General features: G+C 41.4%; 1 protein-coding gene across 3 annotated transcripts in view; it reads left to right on the forward strand.

The window, feature by feature from the left end:
• ARHGAP24 (Rho GTPase activating protein 24) overlaps nt 1-27,016 on the forward strand; it is a 261,312-nt gene that overhangs the window by 90,134 nt on the left and 144,162 nt on the right. For all 3 annotated transcript variants that reach the window (XR_015699608.1, XM_087736084.1, XM_009473142.2), the window contains exon 3: nt 23,176-23,263. Coding sequence is in view for 2 of the 3 variants with exons in the window: in XM_087736084.1 (XP_087592210.1) it covers nt 23,176-23,263 (88 nt within the window). In the remaining variant the exon portion in view is untranslated. The remainder of the gene's footprint in view (nt 1-23,175; nt 23,264-27,016) is intronic.

Genomic DNA, 27,016 nt, shown 5'->3' on the forward strand with positions numbered 1-27,016 from the left:
TGTATTATCTCTAAATTAACAGTAAATTGAATATAAGCGCAGCTGGCAGGAATCTGCAAATCTGTGTTTGAAATTTCATAGCTCTTCACTAGAAAATTTTTCTGTATGATGATAGTTTCTTTGGTCTGCATTGCTTATTTCACTTACCTGCAGGAGGGAACCATAAGCTCTGTGTGGGGTAAACCGACAAGAAAACTTACTGTAATGTTGTAATTTCTAATTTGTTACAAGAGACAGTGACTGCGCTGTCTTGAAAAAATGAGTAAGGGCCCTGTACCTTCAGCTGTGGGGAAGTAAAAAAGGAAGGACTTCTTATAACTTCCTATGTGACTGGAAGTGCATTATTACTACAGAGTGTAATGGTAAAATACATTGGACCTTGCACACTGTCCACAACTTGTACGGAGCTGGTGACACAATGAAATAGTATGTGTATCAAGTGTTTGCATATGAACAATTATGTTGTTTCCGAAGAGATGACATCTGCAGAAATTGCATAATAATACTGGGATTAATGCAGTCACTTAGCATCAGGCGAGGCCCAGGCAGCTCTTCTCCATCTGCTCTGGTTTTGCCTGCTAAGTTTAAGGGTGGGTAAGTGACTGACTCTTCCAGTGTCACATAAGCTGAATGGGCAGGGAAAAATTGCATGTATGTGATGGAGTAGTACCAAATTGCCTTTCTTTGCCAAATGTATCCAGTCATCTCTGGAAATATGCATTCTTCTAGTCTGAGCTTAGGTCATAAATGAAACTGGGCCTCTTCCCATGTGCATGCTCTTGTAGATATTAGCACTGTGATATTAGAGGCTGGTGGGTGTTTAGTTCCTGTAGATATTCCCAGCTAGGCAAGTACAGAGAATAATTAGCATTGTGCAAAGATGTCTTTCATGTGGTCCTAAAGTAAAAGGGACATGGCTTTGGGATGTTAAGATATTTGGTGCAGGAACCCACCCAGTTCTTGTTTGCTTGAGTCTTGTATTGAAATATAAATTTTGTAAAGATACTTCGTATCTTAACCGTGTCATTTTGCTGCTTGCTGTATAAGTGCTTTCTGCTGATGAGTCTTATGACTTGTTAATTATTTAAAGTAAACACCAGATGTAATGAAGGACCACCATGCTTTCTTGCTCTATTTGATACCATTGTAAAATAGACCACATGGATATGTTTGTTTATATGCTCTTGTAGGATGCTAATGTCTACCTTTTCTTCAAGGAGCAATTTTACAGTCAGAAACTGTTAAGAGGTTGATGTGTTGGGTTTTTTTCTAACTACTGGGTTTTTGATAGGTTTTTAAGATAACTATGAGGGATTTTTAAACAGTGCTGTGTTGCACTTAGCGCTTTTCATCACAGGATTGTTCACTCTTTGTGTAGGCAAATACTGCTACTGAGCTATTTTATCATATTGTGAAATTGAGGGCCAGTTTCTGCTTAAAGAGAGGAACAAATGAGATTAACATTCAAATTTATTAACTGTATATTCCAACCTTAAAATTCTTCATAACCTTTACGGAAATATTGTGTATCACTTAAAATGAAAAGGTTGGAACAGAAATTTCACTACTGTTTTATACTGGAGGTTTCTCTGAAATACTAAAATGTTTAATAACCTCCAAACATTTCTGTAAGGAATATATCATCCCCTATTGAGTTCTACAGAATCATTTAATCAAACTATAAGCCCCATTTTTTTTTTTTACTAACTCCTGCATGGGTTTTCCAGAAGTGTCTCCCCTGTCCCATGTCATTAAAATACAGAAGGCGAGTGAGCAGGGGTGACAGCTCCCAACAGTTTTGGATCAAGAGAATAACAGTCCCAATAAATTAGAGACGACTGTCACCATTCATCATCTGCAGTATGACATAGAGTTTGCTGGAGTAGAAGGGATGTCCTTGATTGTGGTGATGAGGCTCATGGTGGGATGCCTAAGATAACATAGCAGCGATGGGAAGAAAGTCTTAAAAGCGAGAGGAGCGTTCTTGTGTGCGACTGGCCGCCCTGCGTGGAGGCAAATGCAGGAGGTCAGATAACTTTTCGTGAGGTAGCCTGAGATAAGACTGTAGTTTTCAGCCATTACTTACAGTCTGCAGACTGAGGAGTGACCGCTGGTGGTGCCAGATAAATTTCAGCAGGTAACTGCTGCATTTTATAAGGCAATTTTGATTTTGCTTCCATTTCTACTGCACACCAGAAGCTGATGTTTTCTCATCAGCTGTTACTCATTTCTTACTACGTTTACACTGACTTATGAAAGACTTGACTCGGTAGCCTGTGCATTTAGATTGGGAGTCAGATTGCCTTTTGCTTACTTAAAATTACTTACCTGAATGTGCAAATAAAACTTGAGATAAACTTGTGGAGGCATGATTGATGAGTTTTCAGTGCTCAGTTGGATACACTGACTCTATGAAAAATGAGGCTCCTTTCAGGGACGAGTTGAATGCCTAAAACTACTGTTCGCTGCTTTATCATCTCGGTTCTGATGCTGCAGTGGATAAATAAAATAAATCAATAAGGCATTAATGATGAAAAAAAAATTTTTTAAAATTCTTCATTTGAAGAAAGCACATGACCATACGGAAATTATTCTGTATTTTAGGAAGGTTCTGTGAAACTGAACTAGAAAATATTCAGTGTCTGCTGAGCTGCCTGCCATGTTGGCTAGCAGACAGAAAAACTTGAGTTTCAGCAATGGCTTGCATTTGGAGAAGAGTCTTTCAGACACTTGAGTTTGCTTTTTACTTTTTTCTTAATAAAATGTACATTTCTGAAAATGGTGAAAGCATAGTAACAACTTTAGAGTCTGAGGCCTAAGGACAGGCAGTGAATAGAACTTGGTGTCCTTTTTATTCCTCAGTTCCTCTATGGGTAACAAGCTTGGCCTCGTGCAACATTTCCTAGGGATTTCACTTGTCTTTGCTTCTGGTTATCAACTCCTTCAGCTGGTCATTAATCTTCAGGAAATGTTATGGTGCTTGAGTCTTATTACTTAAAAAGAGTTCATCTAATCTTGTGGTTAGCTTTTTGTGCTTAAGATGTTGCTCTTGAATGCTGTGTTTCTTAGTAAAGAAAAGTTTCTTTGTGGGTGGTTACTGTGAGTTACACTCCGATCATAAGATGGAGTTCCCATCTTCTGTTGGATACATAGCTAAAATACTGTAATAGAGTCTTTTATTTTGAATACATGTTGCTCTACATATATACAATACCCGTTTCATGAGTTGTGGATATCTAGTGAGAAGCTTGATTATGGATTTGTCTGTCTAATTAGAAGAAATGAGACAAAACCTGTCCCGTGTCTAATGACTGAGTTAGCAGGAGACTAAATTAGGTATAGATAGCCATTTTGTCATAGTGGCAGAGAGAGGAGGGACCTAGAGGCATGCTTTGTGTTGTGTGCATGGCTAACACTATATGAGTAACAGCCAGACGGAGCTAGAAGGCTGCAAATCAAATAGCAGTGACTTGGGAAATGGAGATTATGTTTTGATGGCAATAGCATGAAGTGCAGCGCTCAATAATGGTGTCTTAATTTTCTCTTTACTTTTTTTTTCTGTGTTTTTGCATCACGCTTTCAGGAAAGTATTAAGAAACTTCAGCAGCAGCAGAGGCCATATCATCACTACCTGACTTAGCCGAGAAACATTAAATATATTTGTTAGGTAGAAGGAATAATAAAAGAACATGGAAATTGCATAGATGTTGACAAAATAATAGGGTTTTCTTCCCCACACAAGATACAGGCTGTCTTCCACCTTGCTTTCAAACACCAGAAATAACTTTTTGTCCTCCAGCGGTTAGGAACCCCCTTATGTGTTTTAAGTTTTTAAAGGTGTGGTTAGAGGCTTTTGACAGTCAGTCTTGGGTGGCCACAGAGAAAGATAAAGTGGGTAGCCTTCACAAGGACTCATTCCCCAAAGTGAAGGTGACAAGCTGATAACAGTGCTCCTGTTCCTTGTAATCTCACATAATCTCTTCATCTTGTCAGAAAGGAGCTCTTGTGTGTTAGACTAATCATGATACCAGGTCGAGTGGCCTGAGAAAACCAACACTCAAGTGTTTTCCATCCCACACTCAGTCTAAATGCTGAAATGTTGCTGTAAAAATTCCCAAACGATTAGGGATGATAAGCAGTTATGTGATAATCGGTTTTGTCTACATCTTGACCCTTGCACACTGCTCTATGTACTGTGATGAGCTTTTTGATGATCTTTCTCTCTTCCTGTTTAAAGGGAATTTCAGCACTGTAGGAGGTCTGTGTCCATTAGAAGAGCCTGTCATGATGACTTTTTTTCTCCCTTCCTTTTATTTGCTTGGATGTGGTACAAATGCCGCATGGCTCCTGAAGTAGCAAAATGAATAACTCACAGGAGAGCCTCGTTAGTCTTTAAATGAAAATAATTGAGTTCTTTTAGCCTATTAGGGCTTAAGAATAGCCTTCTCTAAATCCATTACCTCTGGGATAAAAGCCGTATTTGCAGCTGAATAAGCAGTATGTACAACATGACTTGTTGCTAGGGAAAGAGGCTTTCTTAGTTCTCCGCCAAGCTGAGTGGCTTGTGTGGTAGATAAAAACTCAATGACCTCAAACTGCATTCTTGAAATCCTCTTTACTCTTCAGTTGGCAGTCTGAAAATATTTCCATAAGTGACTGGCTTTCTGGAGCTGCTCTCATTCCCTTTTCCAACTCAGACAGTCATTGACATGGGAGAAGAAGCCCCTCCTGCCTATCGGGGCCAAATCTACGAGGCAACACTCACTGCAGGCGCTCATCTCATCCAAGTGAAATGCCCAGAACCCAGCTGTGCAAGGCTCTGTCAGAGCCTGTGAGATGTGGGCAGAATAGTCTATTAAATTGGCATTCTTTCCCGTTTTCATCACTGCAGCAAAGGGCCAACTTCCTTGCAGTGCGGAACAGCAATGCAGAATACGTCCTGGGAAGGCAGAATTTCAGTAGCAAAACATGTAATAACTAACTGCAGGGAGTAAAATAATTTGGAGCACCTTCACGAATTTAGTGTAGCCTTATCTGAGACCTCGCAATTGCTGGAGTCCTGAGCTACAGCTGGAAAGTATGCCCACGGTGGTGCTCCTAGATTTGGCACCAACACTGTGTGGACTAACCCCGCAGTCTCAGGTTGTGGTGGGCTTTTCTTGTTATTAATGATTGAACCCTGGTTTTGGTGGAGTCATTTGTACTAGCCTCCATCAAGAATCATTCCAAGGTTGTTAAAATAAATGGGGCAGTGTAAAAGTGTGTTGAGAGGAGTCTTGCCAGAGTACCTTTAAACAAGACATTTAACTCTTTATGAGCAATGAGGCATATAAAAATGCTTTTTGCTCTTTAACAGCTGAAGTTTGTAACAACTGTACAGAACACAGAGAAGTGGAGAAGAAACTGAGATGGTGCCACACGGATTAGTATAAGAAACTTCAATACAGCAGGTCCACGGCAGTGCTTTTATTCAGCTCAGGTTTATCAGATGGGTCCTTTTCCCCCTGTAGAAATGAGGACAGTTCAGTTTTAGAACTCATCGTTTTCCTTTAAGAATAGCAAGTTCAGGAGTTGATACCGGATGGGTGACAAAAGGGTAGTTAATAGTTTTTAAAAGTTTAAATGCCAAGAAGGGCTTGGTGGTTATTGCTCTGACATTCACTGTCGCACTTTCCAGTGTCTGTTTGTTGCAAAGACATTGCACAGAACAGCCTGCAGCTCTCTCGATACTAACATGATATTAATAATAATGAGTGACAGAAGCCTGAAAATCCCGACAGTGTCTATAATGTGAGGCTGTGTCCTACCCACCCTTTGGATAGATACTGTAGCTGTCTCAGTTTAATAATAGAGACAAGAATCCCACAAGGCTGATGGTGGCTGTCATTCGTTTGACTGGCACCCATATTTAAAAAGCCTCTTGGCCAGATATCTTAAGTCTTGAATATATGGTACAAAACAGCTGTGTATCAGCTAAAATGCTCTGAAACTCAGTGATGAGGACTGTATGCTGAATATCAGACAGGAGCGTTTGCAGGTTTTGGTACTTGCATTGGTTTTCCTAGGTGATAAAGCCATGTGTGTTTGAAAATAATTTTCTTTATCCTAAATTCTTCTCAGCACTCGAAGCTTTTTTAATCTTTGCGTAAATGGAAACACAAGCCTTTATCTTATACTCGGGAGGGAGGTCATTAAATTGTAGTACAAATTTGTGTCTCAAAATGAAAATCTACTCAATCCCCTAGAGTGGAATAATATCTCATAAGTTGATCTTCTCTGCTTTAAAGGGGGAAAAAAAGAAGACAGAAAGAAAAGTTTCCCTGGAGCGATCATTGATACAAACTCTTCTTATGAGAGGGAAAGGAGGTGGTTTAGAGGTGGGGGTTTCTAATTCAGAGTTGGGGAAAATAGCCTTTTCTTCCCTAACACAAACCCTGCTAAAAATAGATGGATACTGTTGCTTCAAATGAACTTGCTAGTGTTTGTGTTTGAGTGACTATAATACAGTTTATCATCTTGCAGTTCAAGGGAGCTCTCAGACTGGAGAGCTTTTTTGTTCTGTTTGTGCTAAGTGTATTCCAGGGGGTCCCACTTCTTGACTGGGGCTGTGACAATGGATCGTAGCAGTAGAAATGATGATAACTTGCTTCATTCTGCGTAGCTCCAAGCCTCTCTTCAGATATGTCTGCTGGTGCAGGCAGAAAATGAGTTTGAACCAAAGTTTTCTGTCTTTTACATTTAGGCTCAGTGGCACTCTCAATTGGACTAGTTTTTCATAGTATACATACTTAAATGTTTGTCAGGCTAAATAGCAAGCATTTGTGAAAGGTTCCTAGGGGGATGGATGGGATCTGGGATGTGCGGCCCTGCTGTTCTTCCTCTGCAGTGGGAATGTTTAATGCTTCTGTTGTTCCTAGGGATTATGTGCACCCAGTCTCCCCTGAGCTGTCTCACAGGAGGGACCTTTACGTTGGGTGCTCGTTGGAAAAGGTGGGAGTTGTGCCTGGCTTTTGTGCATCTGGGTGCATACACAAATAACTGAGTTTTGGAGTAAAAATGGGAAATCATAGCAGCATAATCCCTTTTCCTTCAGACAGATGTTTCCCAGGACAGCTGTTCAGTGAAAAGCCTTGGAATGGCTGAAATCTTGCTTTTCCATAAAAGCAGCATTTCATATCAACCCCCCATCCAACTCCAAAATCTGCCTGGCCTGTGAGTCTAGATGTCTCTTCTTGGATTGCTATGGGGCACATTCAGAAGCAGTTCACCTGCAACTGTCTGCTTCACTCAGGGTATCCGTCCAGCTACATTAAATGAGTTAACCAGTTTGTGTGCGGTATTTCCTTGACAATTGTTGATTAAAATATAAAAATTACCAGAATTGGTATAGGAAATAAATGAAGAGAGCTCCAAAGTTATAAATATGAGATGCTGATTGTCAAAATTGATGCTAACATTTTTACAACATAATTTGATTGATATAACAGTTGAAACGGCAGCCTTGAACGGGATGCCCTTGTGAGCAAGATAATTTATCTCAGCAAATGCATCACATAAATGTTTTAAAATGAAAGGCATGATAAACCTGTCTAGAGCCTACACACAGTAGAGCTGCCAAACCTGCCACCTGTTAAAGATTTTAATGAACTGTTCTTTATTTAACAGAAAAAGTCAAATTAATGCTGTCATTTCCCTTTGCTGAGACTTCCCTTATCTCAGGCACTCTGAGATATTGTTTAGCAAATGCTTCTAAGTGAGAAACTCCGGTGTTTTAATTAGAATTGCAGCAAACTTGGTGAAGAAGGCCATTAAATCTTAAATGTGGCTTTCGTGCAGCTCAGCCATGAGGATGAGCTTTTTGTTCAAAGCCACAGGGACCTGGTGTTTTGTCAGGAGCTGAAGGATGCCCAAGCTTATGTTGTGCCATGAGATTAATGGGAAATTAGTTACCCTGGATTTTCTAAATGGAAGATATGTTTCTTAGAGTAAACCAAAAATGTATTGGGATGTTATACTTCTGTGTGTGAGAGAGAAAGCCTTTGAGTGTATTAAGCCCTTATAAGACAGGGCTTAGTGGAGGTTTTTTTTCAGCAGCAGGAGAAGGGTTCACCCAAGTCTCCTTTCTGCAGCCTATTTTTGGAGGGGAATTGGGAGATGTGGAATATGTCAGACTTGAAACATCTGCATAAGGACAAATGCCATCCTCTGAGAGTCTGAAGAAAATTTATGTGCTGGTTTTTTGCTGCTGACGAGTTAAGTGTGTTGCTTAAGGGCCTTAGATTGGCAGCAGTTTGGAAGATTAAAACTTACTAGGATCCTGTTTCCTATGCTCTTCAATGAATCACTACTCATGTTTTCCATCCAGGAGCATAGGGGATGCTTGTTACGTAGTTCCTTGATTGTCTTTCACTTACTGTGGATGTGGAAAACATTTCTGGCTGAGTAAAGAATACTCAACTTAGAGTTAAGCTACACAATGACCAGACTGAAGCTTTCTGATATTATAGAAGGGATGCAGAAGGCAGAAAGGTGCTAGAAGAAGTAAAAGCAGTAGGTAAGGAGGTAGAATAGCAAGGGAGAAAGCTGTGAAGAGATTTGTGAGGTACATAGGCAAAGTAATGGGCACGATCAATAATAGCATTGGTAGCAGCACAGGAGTTCTAAAATTAAATCCTTAAGAAATAATAATGAAACCTCATTCATTACCTTCATTGTCTGTTCTGACTTCACCAGGCTTTGAAGCAGCTTGTTGAAGGAGCCTTGAGCCAATGGCTCAAGCGTGAGATTGGAATTCAGGAGCTTTTCTGTTTTTCTTTTGGCTGAACTACATTTTGTCCCATGAGACAAAATAACGTGACAGTTTTCACAAGCAATTCTAAATTTGAGACACTCCCTCCCTTTTTCTTGCCATGTCCTAATCAGTACCTCGGTTTCCCATGATGATCCCAGCCTCCAGTCAGTATGCTCTGTAGCTGTGAGCATGCCAGAAAATGGGCCACTTCTGGTTAGGCTCCAAAGTAAACATTTTTACTTGCGGATTGGTGGACTAACAAATTTGACATCTTTGCCCCGTGTTTTCTCTTTGAAGAAAATGTGCAACAGAAATAAATGTGCATCTAAAAATGCTTAAAACTTCAAGAGCTGTCTCTCTTTCAAAAAAGCAGATTCCAGAGTGTTGACAGCATATGGCTGGTATGAACTATTTTTTTCTTTTTTATTGGAGGAAAGGCCCCTTTTCAACAATAACTCCAGGCAGGGAGCAATCCAGTGGCTAGAGTATTAGTGTGTTTGCCAGAAAACCTGGAGTTTTGTTTCTGTTCACCTGCTGTGTGAACTTTGTCTTGGTTTCTCCTCTTGCATAAATTGCAGTTCATCTTCCGCTTTTGTAAGGGATACTGCAGTCTCTCCTGCAGACCGTGAAGACCTTCATGATTGTTTATATTTTGGTAATTTATTAAAATAGCGACATGGAATCTAAACTATTTATATTAATACGGTGTGGAACAGAGCAGCTGCTACAGTGCAGTTAATAATGTTGGCCTCCAGTCACCCTGAATCCATTTTTACCCTAGACTGTCTGGCACTCTGCAAGATAACCCCCCAACAGGTCTGCAGAAAGCTTGTCACACTGTCTTATGGAAAAGTGTATAAATGATGGTTTCGTACTTAAATATGAAAACCCATAAAAAGTTATAATAAACGCAAGTACACTCAGTTATTCTTGCTATACCTTTACAGAATGTTGTAAAATACCTTTGGTGTTATTATTAGAAGTGAGTAAAAATTCAGATTATGCAAGTCTTATTTATTCTCGCTGAAGTAAATGCTATTTTGAGACAGCGTAATCTTGAAAAATATTGGCTATTTTTGAAAGATATCTTTAATTCAAAAGGTCAGCCTCCCTGCGGTCCCTGGTAGGGTCCAGGAGCGAGTCCTTCTGGGGCCTTCTGGATACAGAGGGAGCAGCTGTGTAGCTCAGCTTCATCAAGGCTTTGGATATGGTCTCCCATAGTTTCCTTATAGCCAAACTGCTGAGATAAAGGCTGGAAAAATGGACTTTTTTTCTATGGTTACCTTTTGAGTATAGCCCCTTCCAGCCTGTGTTAGCCTATGACTGTATGATTTTCATCTGCACCTTGTAAATTCCTCCTGGAGTAGCAAACTGGCCTTCCTGTCCTGGCTGTCGAAGGAGGTAAGTAGGAAAGGGATATCCAAGGGGAAACAATAGGTCAATTAAACTGGCACCGAGAGGATTTGTTTGTGATGGTCCTTGAGTGGTTTTTGCATTATCCTAGGTTGATTTTGTGATCGAGATCAGTTCATGGACTTGCTGCAACTTGAAAGAGCCCTGAATGCAGGGTGGAAGCTGAGGCTTATGAAGAAACCCTGTGTACATGAAAAACCCTCACCCAAACCTGTGCAAGGAAAATTGCAGAACTGTGCATATGTTCTGCATAACTGAACTGGTCTGGAGGTTTGGGGCTGTTGTGATCCATTGGTACTTGGCTTGACCTAAACCAGCTCCCACTTAACGCTGCCTTGATTTTGTAATTATTTAAATTAGGCGATATCTGATGCTTTTTCTTACATAGCTAGTAATTTAAGCGTTGTCCTCAAAAAACATGTCAAATGATTATATTCTAAGCCGACTTGCATAAATGTAATGGAAAACTTTTATTTTTTTGTAAAGTGAAACCTGTAAGACCTCTATTCTACAAACCTCTTCCTTCCCTTCTTCCCAGCACGCAGGAAATCATTAAGGCAAATTCAGCTATAGCACCATGCAGTAACTTCCAGGTGAAAATAACAAGTGTTTGATTTACGTTGTCTCTCCAAAATTCCACCTCAAGTTGTGAAAGTATGTTTTAATTCTTAGATATATTTATGTAGGTATCTATTTTGCCCACGAGTCTAGTTTTTAGAGCACTTTTGCCTTGCCAAAAGCATCAGCTTTCCATGGCAAACTCAATATATTTATAAACCATGACAGTGTTTTGTATGCTTCCATCCATCAAGTATCAAACAGTTCAGTTCCTAAGGCAGCTTTTAATCAGCCAGAATTCTCTGCTCAAAATTTAGGTTGCATAATAAAAATACTTAAGGATACTTTTCAACACATTACTAATACTTTGATTAAGAAACAGCTCGATCTCATGCAAAAGCTATAAAAATGTGTGATTCAGATCAGTTATAAAGATGAGAAACTATCTGAGAAGTCCAGTTTTAAACTGGAAACAGTATCACAGAATGGAAGAAGCAGACTAATATGCTGAACTGTAAGTAAAACCTGGGAAAAAAAATCTACTGTATACAAATTGTACTGCTTGAGAAGTAATTTGTAATCAGTGAATCAGAGTTTTCCAGTGGTGTTAATTGATCAGATTGCACAGAAGACATGACCCCAGTCTCCCTGAGATAGGATCACTGCTAATTAATGTAATCCTTTAGACAAGGACTAACAGAGTCTCTCACACTAGATGCCAGAAAGCTAAATGAGCTATTTAATTTGTGTCAATGTGGTATTTGTAGTGCAGCAGCACTTACAAGCCATGCTTATAAAACATTTACTATATAGACAAAACATAAACAATGCATAGATGTTAAAACAACAAACAATACAGGCATTAAAAAAATGCAAAAGAAAGATAACCCTTGCCATGAAGCTCAAAATTTTTCCATGTGAAACTAAGATTTTTTCATTCAATAAAAAAACTGCAAGATGATAACTTATACAGGTCAGGCAAACTCCACTGGAATATTCTTGCTAGCCAAAAGCCAACAAGAATATTTGCACAGGAAAAGAAGAAACGACTTCAGTGGAATCATATTCCTGTTTCCATGTCTCTGTCTGCCACCTTTCTTTACTTACACTGTAAAAGTTGCACTTTATGTGTAATTTCTAGGAAATCTGCAGCAACTTCAGCCTTTGCTACATACTGACCTGGAAATGAATTGTCCTCAGGTGAGATGCTTGGCCATGTATAGCTTTCCTGGAAAAAAGCTGTGTGGGTTGGAAAGGATTTTACTTCTTAAATTCAACATGGAAGTCATAAAACAAACAAAAAAAAAACCAAAAAAAACCCCAAAAAAACAAAAAAAACCCAAACCCAAACAAACTGATTTGAATCATCCCTTTTCTCAAGGCAAGAACAGTTTTATGTTAATCATTCCTGATAAATACTTCATCTGTATTTGAAGTGCTTCAGAGCTGAAGACTTCAGCATCTCAAGGCTGTGCTCTCCAGCTGTTTACTATTTCTTCTGTTCACACTGGACCTAGAGAACAAAGATGGTTTTTGAATATTTAAAAGTTATTTCTCTCGTTCAATTTTTCACTTTAAAAAGCCTGATCTAAGAGCAGAGTAGTATAAGTTGTCATAAGCAAGACTGTTATAAGCTAAGCCAGTAAGAAATGCTGAAGAAAAGCGGGGCAAGGGGGGGAGAAGGATAATGATCCTAGATGAGAAACTTTGAAAGTGCTAAGTTATTTCTGATGGTCAGAAGCAATCTGACCTCTGCTTGGGATTTATCTGACCATGGTTTTAGCCACTGCTGTTTTCCTGACTGTGTTGTGTTAGGGTAACTGCATTTAAGTGATAGTAAAAGGAGATTTCTTGTGATGCTAAACCAGAGTGACTGCAGGGTTCCTGCTGGTGGGTGTAGCAGGGTCCCTTGTGAACCTGCCTCAGATACCTGAGTAGGCTTCCTCTCCTGCAAAAGCCTCTCTGGCAGGGTTTCCTGGGAGTTAGAAATGGTGAAATCTTTACTATTGATTTCATTTGATTATTATTTGTATGGCATTATTCTTTTTTCTTTTAGTCATTGTTGATGATCTTCAGAAAATGATGGCAAGCCACTGCACTGAAGCACATGGTTATTTTGGAGCAAATTGCTTCAGCTCCTTTTGGCCCACCAACCAGCTTTGAGAGAGAGGCTGTGGGTTTTAGTGCTCTGATCACTTGTGTTGGTTTTCTCCACCTTCTCTGCGCTGGGTCTGCACCTACCTTCCAGCGCAGGGCCCCAGGCTGGGCCAAGTGTTCAGGCTGAGGCTGTTTCAGTTCAGAGGCGAACAGACAAGTTATTTGTTGCTCCATCATCTGTGCTCCAGGGTGACATTTGCTCCTTTAAGTGTTGGGGTATCTGTTGCTTACATTAATCTGTTAACTGTTGCAGTGGGTCAGGTCTTGACAATCTGCTCTGAAAACGAACCATAATTATCCAGCTGTACTTTTTCTAACAAGGATGTAGTGTCGTTAGTGTTTCCACAGATTGTTAGACTGTTTTCTCCCCAAATTAATCCTCCTGCAATGTGAAAGCATAATTCAGAATGAGACCCAGCAAAGCACTTGATTGTCATTAGCAGTTCTGGTAACTTTAAATGTTTTTCCTTCTGTCATGGACTGGATCCTAATCCTTTCTATCAGCTGTGGGAATTAAACCAAATAGAGTGTATAAATGATATCCACTTGACCCTTGGAGGTAAAGCAACTGTGAGCAGTGACCGCTGGTTGCCCACCTTTTCAAAATAAGAAAAGAAACCAAGGTGGAATAGAAAGTTCAGGTTTAGGGCCTTTTTTTCTCCCTCTGAATCTTATCTTGAAAAGTGTTTAGTTCAGTATTTAATGACTGACTGGATTTAACCTGCTCAATCATATATGCTGTATATCACATATATATCACTGATACCATATATATCATATATTCTCTCACAGTGTTGCTGTATCTGTCAAGACTGTCACTGGAGATCTCTGTATATAAATGAGAGGTCACACTTGAAATTTTCTCCTGCCAAATATCATCCTTTTGGGGAATAATTGCATTGTTTTGGCCTAGACGTTCTCAGGACTAAAAGTCAGTAAATTTCCTTTACAAAGGAGATCTGTAAAGCAACACTTGGTTCTGTGTTCTGATGCTTTGTGCTTTATTGGCTTTTTTCCTTGGGAAAATAGTTTTATCTAATAATAAGCTAAATTTCTTATTGACCAGAGCTCCTGGAATTAAGATTTTTCATAGCTGCCTTTCTCTTCTATAGTAATTCAGTAATGCCCAGTCCCATTGTTGTCTATTGATCAAAATTTAATGATCATTACGAAGCCTAATTTTATCAAAACTTCCATGCATGCATCAAATGAGCTTAGCTTGTACTCATGAGTCCTTAAACTCAATGCAGTCTCCGAACTTATTTATACATATCTCCATTTTCTTTGCCTTCAGAAAATACCAAGGGGTCCTTTCTGTAAGCAACACAGCAATTGCAGAGTGGGTTCCCCAGGAAGGCACGTTGTGGAGCTCCTGCCACGTCTCTCAGCCGCTGGACCCTGTGATCTGTCCTGCTCTGTTAACTGAGCTCAGTCCCGTCATACCTGTCTCCTCTCTCCCGAATCACAGTCCTAATTACCCCTTATGGAAGTGCTTATGTGGGAGCAAATGCACAGCATGCCTTCGTGCCCGAAGTAACTCTAAAGAGCATTACTCATGAATTGGCTCAGCCCCTATAACTATCTCCCCAGCTCCTTATACCCGCCCTGTGACAAACTTGGGAAAGAAAAGCAAAATCTCTGCAGGAGGAAGCAGTGTTTCTCACAGAAGCTGGCAACATATAATAATTGAATAAGCTCATTCATTAGGGAGAAGCCAGGAGAGGGTAGGTAAAATAGAGGTGTTAAAGCTTTGCTAGATACCACAGAAAATATGCTTTAGAACGGAAAGCTGGTTCATGCTAATCCAAGGTCTGTCTGAAGCTTTAAAATAGCAGGCAGAATTTAGAGGTGGGAAGAGAGCATGTTAAGTTTTACTTTCAACTGTAAGGTAGAGGTTGGTGCTGGGAAACAGATTCAGAAAGAGAAAAAGCTTTTAATAATTTCAGACGTTGTCTCAGACATGGTCAGGAAATGGTCGCTCTTCTCTCTTGCCCTTACTAGAGACATGAAAACCATAGGCATGCAGTATGCCTGTATCTAGCCTCTGGTTTTAGGCAAACTTCATTTTTTGTGGTGTTATAGCTTACCTTGGTATAAGCTTTATTTCTCTTGTGGAACAAAAAAGGGAGCTTTTTCTAGTGGCTGCTCAAGCCAAGATTGCTTCGTTCTTGAGGAAAGAAGTTTCCCTCAAGCAGAGAGAGGCACTCAACCATTAAGTGAAATGTGTGGCAGGAGAGAAAGATAGAAAAATCTTCAAAGAAACTGTAATCACATCCTAGTAAAATTGCCAGCTCTGTGTCTCGTGTCAGAACAAATGTTTTGGTGCTCATTGCCAAGCAAACAGTACATGTGGTAAATTCACCTCTGTGGTGGTGAATACTTCTTGCTTAGAAAATTAAGCTATGAGGTAGGTTTGAACCTTTCCTTAGGTAAAGGAAGAATCTCCTTTATACTCCTGTTTGCAGAATTTCTGAGAACTAAATGACAATTCTCATTCCTCAACAGAAACAAACTGGAATAATGTGTTAACATAGTGGGACGAGAAAAAGTCAAATACAATGGAATTTATGCCGGAAAATTTATGTTGTATTGACCGAATTTTATCCAACCAACCCTATTTCTTTTGTAATTTCTCTGTCCTCCTCTGTCTTCATTCCTGGCTTGTTACATACCCGCTAATACCTGAATAGCGTGCACACACACACCCCCACCCCCCCCCCCCCGCCCCGGATGCCTCCAATATGATAGCACTTGTTGTTCTCTCCCTGTGCATACTGGAAAACTGTAAATGGTTGCAATAACTGCAAGACAAAGACTGCGTCACCTCCTGAGGTAATTGTACTTCTTTGGTTGCTTAAGTGGTATAAAAATCCACTCTTGTAATAAAAATTTTAGAATCATAGAATCGTCAAGGTTGGAAAAGACCCTTAAGATCATCGAGTCCAACCGTCAACCTAGCACTGCCAAGTCCATCACTATACCATGTCTTCAAGCACCGTATCTATCCGTTCTTTAAATACCTCCAGGGATGGAGACTCAACCACTTCCCTGGGCAGCCTGGTCCAATGCTTGACCACCCTCTTGGTGAAGAAGTTTTGCCTACTGTCTAACCTAAACCTCCCCTGGCACAGCTTGAGGCTGTTTCCTCTTGTCCTATCACTCGTTATTAGGGAGAAGAGGCTGACCCCCACCTTGCTACAACCTCCTTTCAGGTAGTTGTAGAGAGCAATAAGGTCTCCCCTGAGCCTCCTCTTCTCCAGGCTAAACAACCCCAGCTCCCTCAGCCGCTCCTCATAAGACTTGTGCTCCAGACCCTTCACCAACTTCATTGCCCTTCTCTGGACACGCTCCAGCACCTCGATGTCCTTCTTGTAGGGAGGGGCCCAAAACTGAACACAGTACTCGAGGTGTGGCCTCACCAGTGCCGAGTACAGGGGCACTATCACCTCCCTGGTCCTGCTGGCCACACTATTCCTTATACAGGCCAGGATGCCATTGGCCCTCTTGGCCACCTGGGCACACTGCTGGCTCATGTTCAGGCAGCTGTCCACCAACACCCCCAGGTCCTTTTCTGCCAGGCAGCTCTCCAGCCACTCCTCCCCCAGCCTGTAGCGTTGCATGGGGTTGTTGTGACCCAGGTGCAGGACCCGGCACGCAGCCTTGTTGAATCTCATGCAGTTGGCCCCGGCCCATCGTCCCATCCTGTCCAGGTCCCTCTGTAGGGCCTTCCTACCCTCCAGCAGATCGACACTCCCACCCAACTTGGTGTCATCTGCAAACTTACTGAGGGTGCACTCAATCCCCTCATCCAGATCATGAATAAAAAAATTATTATAAGAGCACATCTCATTCCTTCATTCTCTTACAATTATAGCTTGTATTATCTTTTTTATTGTTGTCCCGTTATTGTTATGTGTGCTAGAAAACCTGACATTACTTATATATAACAGTGACAATACAGTAAAATCAGTAAAACTCGTTTTCTTTATGTAGTGTTTGCCAATAAGATTTAAACCCCCTAATGTACATGGGGGATAAGAGATCTCTGGAAAAAAGTACTTCCTGTTTAAATTGAAGAACAGCAATTATGTAGCTTCAAAATATCACTGGAGATTAGTAGTCAGAGCATTTACACTGCTTGAGTCACAGTTACAACCTTTTAGGCCTACTCATGGTTACTACCTGACTATAGATTTGTGGCTAAGTAATCACACCGAATTACTTGATAGATTATAACTGTAGGATAGCAACAGGAATGACCGAAACGTTTTGAAATCAACCATGGTTATTTAATTGGATAGGGAGGCCAGTGAATTTTAAGCAAAGAGCTGGCCTCTGGCAGAGGATTCTTTTTTTGCAGACTAAGGCTCTAAAAGTAAATTTGCTTTCACGATATGCAGTAACAGCAAACACCAGAGCTGTGCAAGGGTGAAAGCAAACCAGAGGTGCTGCACTGGACAGAGCAAGCCGAGCCTTGTCAGCCAGCGTTCTGTGAACACTGCTGGGTCATGCTGTGGCGCAGGGCCGAGCGCGCTCGGGATGGGCTGGGCTTTACCCAGCTAGAGGCAGCCGAGGCCTCTGCCACAGCACTGATCTGGGGTTTGGAGCCAGCTGGTTAACTCACCTAGGTCCCAGTTTGAAATACAGGTATCTCTGCGTAGGGAGTTAAATGAAAGGGCTGGCTTTCAGAGTTGCTGTGCCCTTTTGCAGCAAGTGATTTTACTGGTATCTTGGAAATACATTGTAATGGTGAAAATCAAGTCAGATTTTTAAGAGGTTACTGCAGTCAAGTAAGTTTTTAGTGAGCACAGTGCAGGTTTCATTATTGACCTCAGCATAAGTGGATTTCTGCCTGTGCTATAAATTTTCCTCCTGTAGGTTCCTGACAGTGCAAAGGGCTCGCTTGGACTTGAGATAATCTATTTTTGTGATAGTTTAAAGGCAAAACCAGTAATTATGTAAGGAATGAGGATTTATAGTTAACTTGATATCACCTACGTATTCACTTTATCCTTCTTTGCTATGCATCAGTTGTTTATGAATTCACAGTACGTGTACACATCTGTATGTACATGTAGAAACGTACATGTATGTATACGTGTGCATACGTATCAGGTATATTATTTAATCTGGGTTGATTAACAGGCTTTACTGTGAAATACAGTGGATGCCTTTCAGGCTGCGACCTTGTAAATACTAGCGACATTGAGTATTATCCACTAAATGTAGTACTTTGCAGTTTAAGATGCCATCCAAGTTGAAGTGCACAGTTATTCGTAAGTATGACACTCAAGACAGAAACAGAAACAGCAATAGTGGCAAAAGAAACTACACAACAGCTCTGCATTGTACATGGCTGTGAGTCATATAACAGACATGTACCCAAAGATCCTTTCTGCCTCTTAATCCTCCCCATCAGCTGCCTCCTTCCTGGCTGATGACTTTCCTGCTTCTCTGATAGCTGATTCTTCTTTACACCTTCTTCCCTCTCTGAGCAAAGCTTTTCTAAGAGCTGTGGAGATGTTTAGTCTGACACCACCTAGGGAGGGAGGGAGCTTGGCATGGGGAATAGCAGTTGATCGTGGGCTGCAGACCTTAGCACTGTTTCTGAGGACTGTTTTTTTCTGAGGAGCGCAGTCCAGCTGATTTGGGAGCCTTCTTGCAGAGAGGCATGAGTAGCTGGGCTGTGTTTGTTCAGGGGCTGCACTCTGGCAGGGATAAAACCCTGGAAACCTTTGCTGCCAAACCAGCACAGCCACTTCTGTCCTGTTGTGGTTAACTGGTTAACCAACCCCTAGCAACAGAGAAAGAGGAAGAAACTATCTGAAGATCCTCTAAGTTAACTGAAACTATACAAAAGTACCAGAAAAAAATTTCTGGGAAGAGTTTCCCATGAAACTAGAAAAACAGATACATAAATGCAGCACTTATCTTGAAAGACGAAGTAGAATTCAATGATCTTTGGTTAATCATCAAAGTTGGAAGGCAAGAAAGAACATCTGATATAACTGCTGACGCTGTGGACTTCAGAAGTAACTTTTTTAAGAGGTGGCAGGACAAACTATGAGCAAGCAAATAGACCAGTTAAGCCTTGGGGGACTGTATTAGAATAAATACTGAAGACATTATTTTGGCAGGAAAGCAGTTAATTTCCTCACGTGTCTACATGCTTTTTGAGTAAAATCTATCCAGAGGTATTGAAAATCATGTATTTGTCTTCGTAGTTGCCAGTCAGCATCTTAAAGGCATGGAAATTCCTTGTATCATAAGCTTTCTTGGGGAAAACCTGGTATCTCTTGAACACAGGTGATAAGTCTGATTCCGAAAACGAAGTTCAAACGAGGCTGGTGAAAGTGTACCTAGAGAAAAGTAAGGGAAAAGAAAGAGAAAGGGGCACAGGATTGCTTCACTGTTACAGTGTTACACAGAGTGTGCAAAACAGAAGTACTATCTGTCAGCTGGTTGTCACGAAGCACTTGTGTGGTGGCCATCCTGTCTCCAGCATGGAAATGCTTCCTCATGAAGTTCATTTGCTGAATGGTGCTGAAAGTGTTACAGGGGAACAGTATGGGATAAAACATCTCTTTGAGCAAGACTGTAATGCTGTGATTCTAATCCAAAGTAGGTTTATGTCATTCTTGCTGCACTGCAGTATTTTATCAGGCACTTTGTTAACTGAGTAGTAATTTTTCTTCAGTTAGAGGCTTCATATATGCAGATTTTTAATTTTAACAAAAACGTTGTTCTGCTATTTAGGTGATCTTTGGTTTGAAGCAACAGTGTACTGTAGTGAAAGCCATGTGTGTGAGAAGCTCCTTTGAAAGTCGGCTTGATATTTGGTTAGGGAAAAGGTCAATGCTTCTCAAGCAACCCAGACTTCTCCTCCATCCTGTGAGTCACCCTCAGCACTCAGCTAGAGAAACAGAACTGCCCTGGGAAGGACAGAAGTGTTGGAAACTAAAAAACAACCTGGGCTTACCGCAGCAGGAGCTCTGCAACGTGCTGCTGACCTGGTGGGGGCACAGCCCGTGAACAGAATGGCATCCAGCATGAGGAGGGACTTGGGTCAGGGCCACATTTTTCTCCCACTCCCCTTTTTTCTATATTTCTATAGACTGTATGTCTTGTTCCCTGCTGGCACCATAATTTTCTTTTTTTTTTTTTTGAAAGCACAGTGTTAATCTAGTCCAATCTGTAGTCTTGGGTTGTGATTTTTTTTTTTTTTTAAACCATTTTGAATGATTTGTAGAGTTTGATGTGAAGCAATGTTAAGTTTTCTAATTGTGGAACTTCTACATGCACCGATACCCAAGTCAAAACATGTATTTCCTCTGGAAATCACCTTAATCTTTTATGTGCAAATTACTGTCTTGTTAGGTGTCTAAGACTATATAGTTGGTTTTCTCTTATTTCCCCCTGGAATTAGAAACTCAAGCGGAAAAACAGACCTTTAACTTGTTGAACCTTTGCAACTCTCTGATAGTCAGTACTCTGGATTATCCAAGCTGTAAGGATGGGCCAGATGTTGCACCTTAAGGGCCCAGAAAGACAACTGAGCAAGGGGACTGACAGTGACGTGGGGGCTGGGGTCCCCCGGCTCATATCAAATACCTGGCAGCCGGGGCTGTGCCACATGAGGGGCCACAGGGGTTTTGTTACAGTACAAATGTGTTCCCTGGGTGTCAGTGTGCTTGTGTGAAACACACTGCCAGCTGCTGAGAAACTAAGCAAAGGGACACTCCAGATAGCCTTGGTACAGTTATGTAGATAGCTACAAAACTTACTGAAGGGGAAGTGTTGCCGTATGGTGAAGGCAGACAGATGGGTGTGAAAGCAGACAGAATGGGAAGTGAAAGAGCTGCAATTGCCCTCTTAGGCTTTCCCCGCTAGTCTGGGGCATCCAGGTGCATGTTGCACAAACAAAGCTATTTTCTTATTTTTAAAAAGACATGCATATTTTTTTTTTTTAAGTATTTCACATGCCCTGATGTTTCCAATAATAGTTCTGAAAATAGACAGTAAAATAAAATTACCATTTAAAGACATGTTTTCTTTTTAAACCACAGCAATATTCTGTACAGTGTTGCTGTCTGGATTCCCTTCATATTAACTTAGCTGTCATGTGTGGCTTTAGGCCTCACATTTTAGTAGATGAAATAGGCTTCATCTATGAAATGAAGGCGCTAAGGTTATAAGTATTATGACTGTTTTGTTCTTATGTTCTCAAAAATCTGTCATTAAGACAGCTCACTGTAAAGTAAATAGTAAAAGGGTTTTACATCAAAGAATCTGAAAGCATCAGGTTGTCATGAGACTGCAGCATGTCTGTTGCTAATGAGTTGACAGCAAAGTTGAATGCAGTTTTCATTTACTGTCTTGTAAATTGATTTTAGTTTACAGTTGCTGTAGGCTAGGTCTGCTTAATTGTGTATTTTTTGTTTAATTGCAAGATGTATAATTAGCTGAAATATGTTGTATACCTTCAGTGACACAAGCTCCTGAGGCTTTGGAGTGTGACAACTATTAATAGTTGCTGCTTATAGCAGGAACGAAGGAAAATAGCTTCTAGGAGAACTATTGGACCAAGGCACTTAATGCTTATAATACATCTGTATATGCAGTGAGTGGGGAAAGCTGCCCATAACTGCTAATGCTTGCTGCTAATATCACCTCAGCAGAATACTGTTCTGTTTCATCTGTTTTCAGTAAAAAGTATCATAGTGTTTAATGGAGGTGATTTTGTATGATCCGATAAAGTATCTGCACATGCTGTCTTTGGCTTCCCATGACACACTGTACCCGCTGGCTGACAGCAATATACTGACAAGTCGGTGTAGAGCTCAGTCTCCCCATCAGCTGGTACGAATACTGATTTTGAGAAACATTTGTTACCTGTTTCTTCAGATGACTTCTTCCTGTCGATTTGTAAGGTCTCCTTTGCGAGAAGACTATAGCACTCTGCTTGTCTTGCCTTCCCAATAATTGTAAATGTTTCTGCTCGTAATGAAGGTTACAGGCCATAACAACGAATACTGGATATCAGAATTGACTTTTTTCCTATACAGGGATATCTTTGCTGCTGTTTAGATGAGGGGTCTGACAGATATTTAAAAACAACGTTTGATGAAACTACTGTGGAAAATGGGCTCCATGTTGGACTCAATAATCCTTATGGGGCCCTTCCAACTCAAGATATTCTATGTTTAGGCCATGTAAGTTATACAAATTGTTTACTTTGGAGATAGGGGCTCATTAACAGTGACGGAGAGCTTGTACCTAATACAATTCCTAGGATGCCGCTCTCAAAATTTACCCCTGGACAGCCACCCCAGCATAATTTCATTAATGACTGCCTGCTAACTGAGGAAGAAATGGTGCTAGGGGGAGCTGTAATATCTGAAAATGAAAAAGGGCTCTCGGAGGAAAGGGGCAGTCTATCCATCCCAGGTGACAGCAGGGCAAAGGGAGCGGGGGGAAGTTACGTCTTCACTCCACTGCAGCCCCAGAAACGTTTTGAGGGTTGTAGGCATTGTTTTTGGTAACCAGTGTTACCAAATACGCAGAGCTAAAATTCCCCATCTGCCTTCTCAAGGTAGTAAAGTTGTGATAGAGGTGTTCAGTGCCCATCACAGAGATTATCCGATATCTGTCTGCCTGTAGCAAATGCATCTTTGAACAGGACTCTCACTGTGCCTGCTGTGGCTTTGCAGCATGCTGGTCTGCTGGTGCTGCCGGTGGATGAAAGTGGGATGTTTTTTTCTGTACTGCTTCCCTGGGATGGTACAGTGAAAGGGCACAGAGCAGGAACTGAGTATGCACCTGACAAACTGAGGTTACCCTTCTGTCCACATATCCTTTGGCTTTAGCCAAGAAGCCTAGCTGGTAAGTTCATCTGCCTTAGATGTGCAACTTCATAGCTTTTCACCGACAGGGTCAAACTAACTCTTTCTTTTAGTCTCAAATTTTCTCTGCAGCACAGTGGAATTAGTACATGTGATTAGTACAGTAATCTGCATGGTATCAAAAACCCAAGAGACGGAAAAAACCTAAAGCCATTATTGTATGCCTCAGTTAAATAAGGGGATCTGTGATGTTGGCTTTTGGGATAATCCCTCCTCAGTCTCTCTTTGGAAGTCAGCTTCCCAGGTGCAACACGACAAATTCACATATACCTCAGTCCAAAAATAAGAAATATTAGTCTATCAGAAGTGTGGTAGCAGTTTTAATCCCATGTTTGTTATTATTTTTTTCTTTAGGGTACCATCTTTCTGCCTGGCAACAGAGTAATTGAGCATCCTTGCAATGAAGAAAGTCCGGGAAAGTTCCTTTTTGAAGTTGTTCCAGGTAGGATATTCTACTCCACATAAAAAGTCTTTGCAGTTTTGTTCTCAGTAACAAATGGCCACATCTGTTCTGCCAGAACAGAAGCTGAAATTGATTAATGGTTCAATTTAAGGAAAAAAAAAAAAATCGGTAATTTGTTAATACTTTCATTCATAATTTTTTCATTCACCTCTGGGCAGCATAGGAGAAGGATGTTTTTTTTATTTGTCAATGTAAAGTATAATTGTTCACAGTAAGGAGCTGCATCACTGAGTGGCACAGTGACAGTACAAGTGTATCTGGTAATTTTTTAGATTATATTGGATGCTATGAAGCAGTGTGTCCTGTGGTAACAAAGGAATCCATAACTTGGCATCAGCAGCTTATCAGTATAGCACATGGGCTTGATGACATCAGTACCATCACTTAAGAATGCTCCCTGGTCAATATGGGTGGATAAACAGGTTGTAACAACAGCAAGCATCGCTGCTTTGAAACCCTAAACTTGGTTTTAGTTGTGTTTTTTTGATGGGGTGTTTTTTTTTTTCCTGGGTGTAGATTTGTCTAAAGAACATTACCCTGTCAACTGAGTGGTACTCCTGACTGCATGTATTGCTTAAGTGATTTGCTAGCCTTCTCTTTGCTACTTTGGACTTCTGGAGGGCAGATTTTGTCCTGGTTGACAGAGTCCCTTGGGAGGCAGTCCTGAAGGGCAAAGGAGTCCAGGAAGGCTGGACATTCTTCAAGAACGAAAATCTTACAGGTGCAGGAACAGGCCATCCCCATGTGCTGAAAGACAAGCTAGCGGGGGAGAAGACCAGCCTGGCTGAACTTTGGCTGGAACTCAGGAAAAAACAGAGAGTTTACGACCTTTGGAAGAAGGGGCAGACAACTCAGGAGCACTACAAGGATCTCATGAGGTTATGCAGGGAGAGGATTAGAAGGGCCAAAGCCCAGCTGGAACTTAATCTGGCCACTGCTGTAAAAGACAATAAAAAGTGTTTCTATAAATACATTAGCAACAAAAGGAGAGCTAAGGAGAATCTCCATCCTTTATTGGATGCAGGGGGAAACATAGTGACAGAAGACGAGGAAAAGGCTGAGGTACTTAATGCCTTCTTTGGCTCAGTCTTTAACAGTCAGACCAGTTGTTCTCGGGGTACCCAGCCCCCTGAGCTGGAAGACAGGGATGGGGAGCAGAATGAAGCCCCCATAATCCAAGGGGAAATGGTTAGCGACCTGCTACACCACTTAGACACACACAAGTCTATGGGGCTGGATGGGATCCACCCAAGGGTACTGAGGGAGCTGGCAGAGGTGCTCACCAAGCCACTTGCCATCATTTATCAGCAGTCCTGGCCAACTGGGGAGGTCCCAGTTGACTGGGATGTGATGCCCATCTACAAGAAGGGCCAGAAGGAGAATCTGGGAAACTACAGGCCTGTCAGCCTGACCTCGGTGCCGGGGAAGGTTACGGATCAGATCATCCTGAGTGCCATCATGCGGCAGGTACTGGACAACCAGGGGATCAGGCCCAGTCAGCATGGGTTTATGAAAGGCAGGTCCTGCTTGACTAACCTGATCTCCTTCTATGACAAGGTGACCTGCTTGGTGGATGAGAGGAAGGCTGTGGGTGTTGTCTAACTGGACTTCAGTAAAGCTTTTGACACCATTTCCCAAAGCATTCTCCTGGAGAAACTGGCTGCTCATGGCTTGGGCAGGCATACTCTTTGCTGGGTAAAAAAACTGGCTGGATGGCCGGACCCAACGAGTTGTAAATACAGATTCAACAAGGCTAAGTGCCGGGTCCTGCGCTTGGGTTACTACAAGAAAGACATTGAGGTGCTGGAGTGTGTCCAAAGGGCAACGAAGCTGGTGAAGGGTCTAGAGCACAAGTCTTATGAGGAGCGGCTGAGGGAGCTGGGGTTGTTTAGTTTGGAGGAGAGGAGGCTGAGGGGAGACCTTACTGCTCTCTACAACTACCTATAAGGAGGTTGTAGCAAGGTGGGGGTCAGTGTCCTCTCCCAAGTAACAAGCGATAGGACAAGAGGAAACAGCCTCAAGTGGCACCAGAGGAGGTTTAGATTGGATATTAGGAAAATCTTCACTGAAAGGGTAGTCAGGCACTGGACCAGGCTGCCCAGAGAAGTGGTTGAGTCTCCATCCCTGGAGGTATTTAAAAGAAGGGTAGACATGGTGCTCGAGGACATGGTTTAGGGGTGGACTTGGCAGTGCTGGGTTAATGGTTGGACTCGATGATCTTAAGGGTCTTTTCCAACCTAAATGATTCTATGTTTCAACATCCAGTTAGCCCACTGTGTTTGTTCAATATATTCTGATAATGCCCATATTACTTTTCAATTTACCTTCCCATTATGGCTATTTAAAAGGGTAAATAGAGGATAATGTTTATTGAAACTCACCTCCATGTTCTTGCTCTTAAACCATCTCGGTGTCAAGGCACAAATGTAGTTGTGTTGACTGATGCACGGACACTTTGATATGTTGTAGAAGTGTAAGAAATATGAAGTAGATGTCAAAGCTAAGGAGGCCAGTCACTCACTGGAATTTGCAGCTCACCACAGTACAGCTTTATTTTTCCTTTTATATGTGGCAAAGAATTTGATTATGAACGCTATGTGCAGTAAGGGGTTAGTATGCAAAGAAAGCAAGCATGGTATCTGTGAGGTTTGCTTAACGCTCACCTCAGCTTGAATCAATCACGTTTTAAGTAGTTTCTCACTGTGGTCTGCATCTTTTTCATATGTTCAAAATATTGAAAGAAACCTATTATTAACATTGCAATCTGGGGCTGACTAAAATCTTGTTTCCATTGAAAATTAAGAGAGTTCTTTTCAATTGAAAAAGTGCTTCCCCTCCGAACACACAGAATGCTTTCTGACCTAAAATTTCCAGGCAAAATGGGACTTCCAATCAGTCATTTCATAAATTAAACCTGTATTTCTTCTGGATGTTGTAGATGGGAAAGAGAGAAGCTGAGCTTCTGTAGTTGTAGCTGTTGCAGGTATTGCAGTAGGGTCCATGTCCTACAGCAGTGGGTGTGGCAGGGATAAGATGAGCAGACAAAAATAGACTGGCACTGATTTCAGTGATGCTGCTTTCTCTCCTCCTGATAGATGTGACCATGGGAGAAGCAGCTTTAGTTCCTGCCACAGGTTAAACTAGAAGGTGCTGCCGAGGAAGCGCACAAAACTGGGGTATTCCCATCTCAAAATGGCTGCGATGACACCTTTGCTACCATGTCACGTGTGGACATTGATATAAAGGATTTTGCTGAAGCTGGTGTTACATATGTCCTGATGCATATGACACCTTAATCTGTCTGATAACGCTAGCCCTGGGCATACTTACTATGCCTCTGGTCTATGTGAATTTGGCATCGAGTGTCAAAAAAATAGACTATTTAACTGTAGGCCTGCAATGTGTGTGCAACCATGCAGGCAGCTGTATGGCACCAGAGGGTCACTGCCTGCATGGGACCTGGCATAGCTGAGCTGCAGAAAGTTCCCTCAGATACAGCTTGTAATTTTTCCTTAACAGGAGGAAATCTGGCTGATAACAGGATAGAAGGAAATGGTAAAGGAATAGGGCTTGAACAGTCAAACATTTACATTTTGAAGGCAGGCCCTTCTGTCCATGTTCAAGCACCTTCCTCAGAGATTATTCATTTTCTGTGTATGATGCTATCCCAAACACCACTGATGCCTGTAGGATGTGTACAGCACATTTGGAGGTCAGACTGTACTTTGCTGC

This window comes from Nipponia nippon, unplaced genomic scaffold (genome assembly GCF_047370975.1).
Source record: "Nipponia nippon isolate SJK-2023a ecotype South Korea unplaced genomic scaffold, ASM4737097v1 scaffold_6, whole genome shotgun sequence".
NCBI lineage: Eukaryota > Metazoa > Chordata > Aves > Pelecaniformes > Threskiornithidae > Nipponia > Nipponia nippon.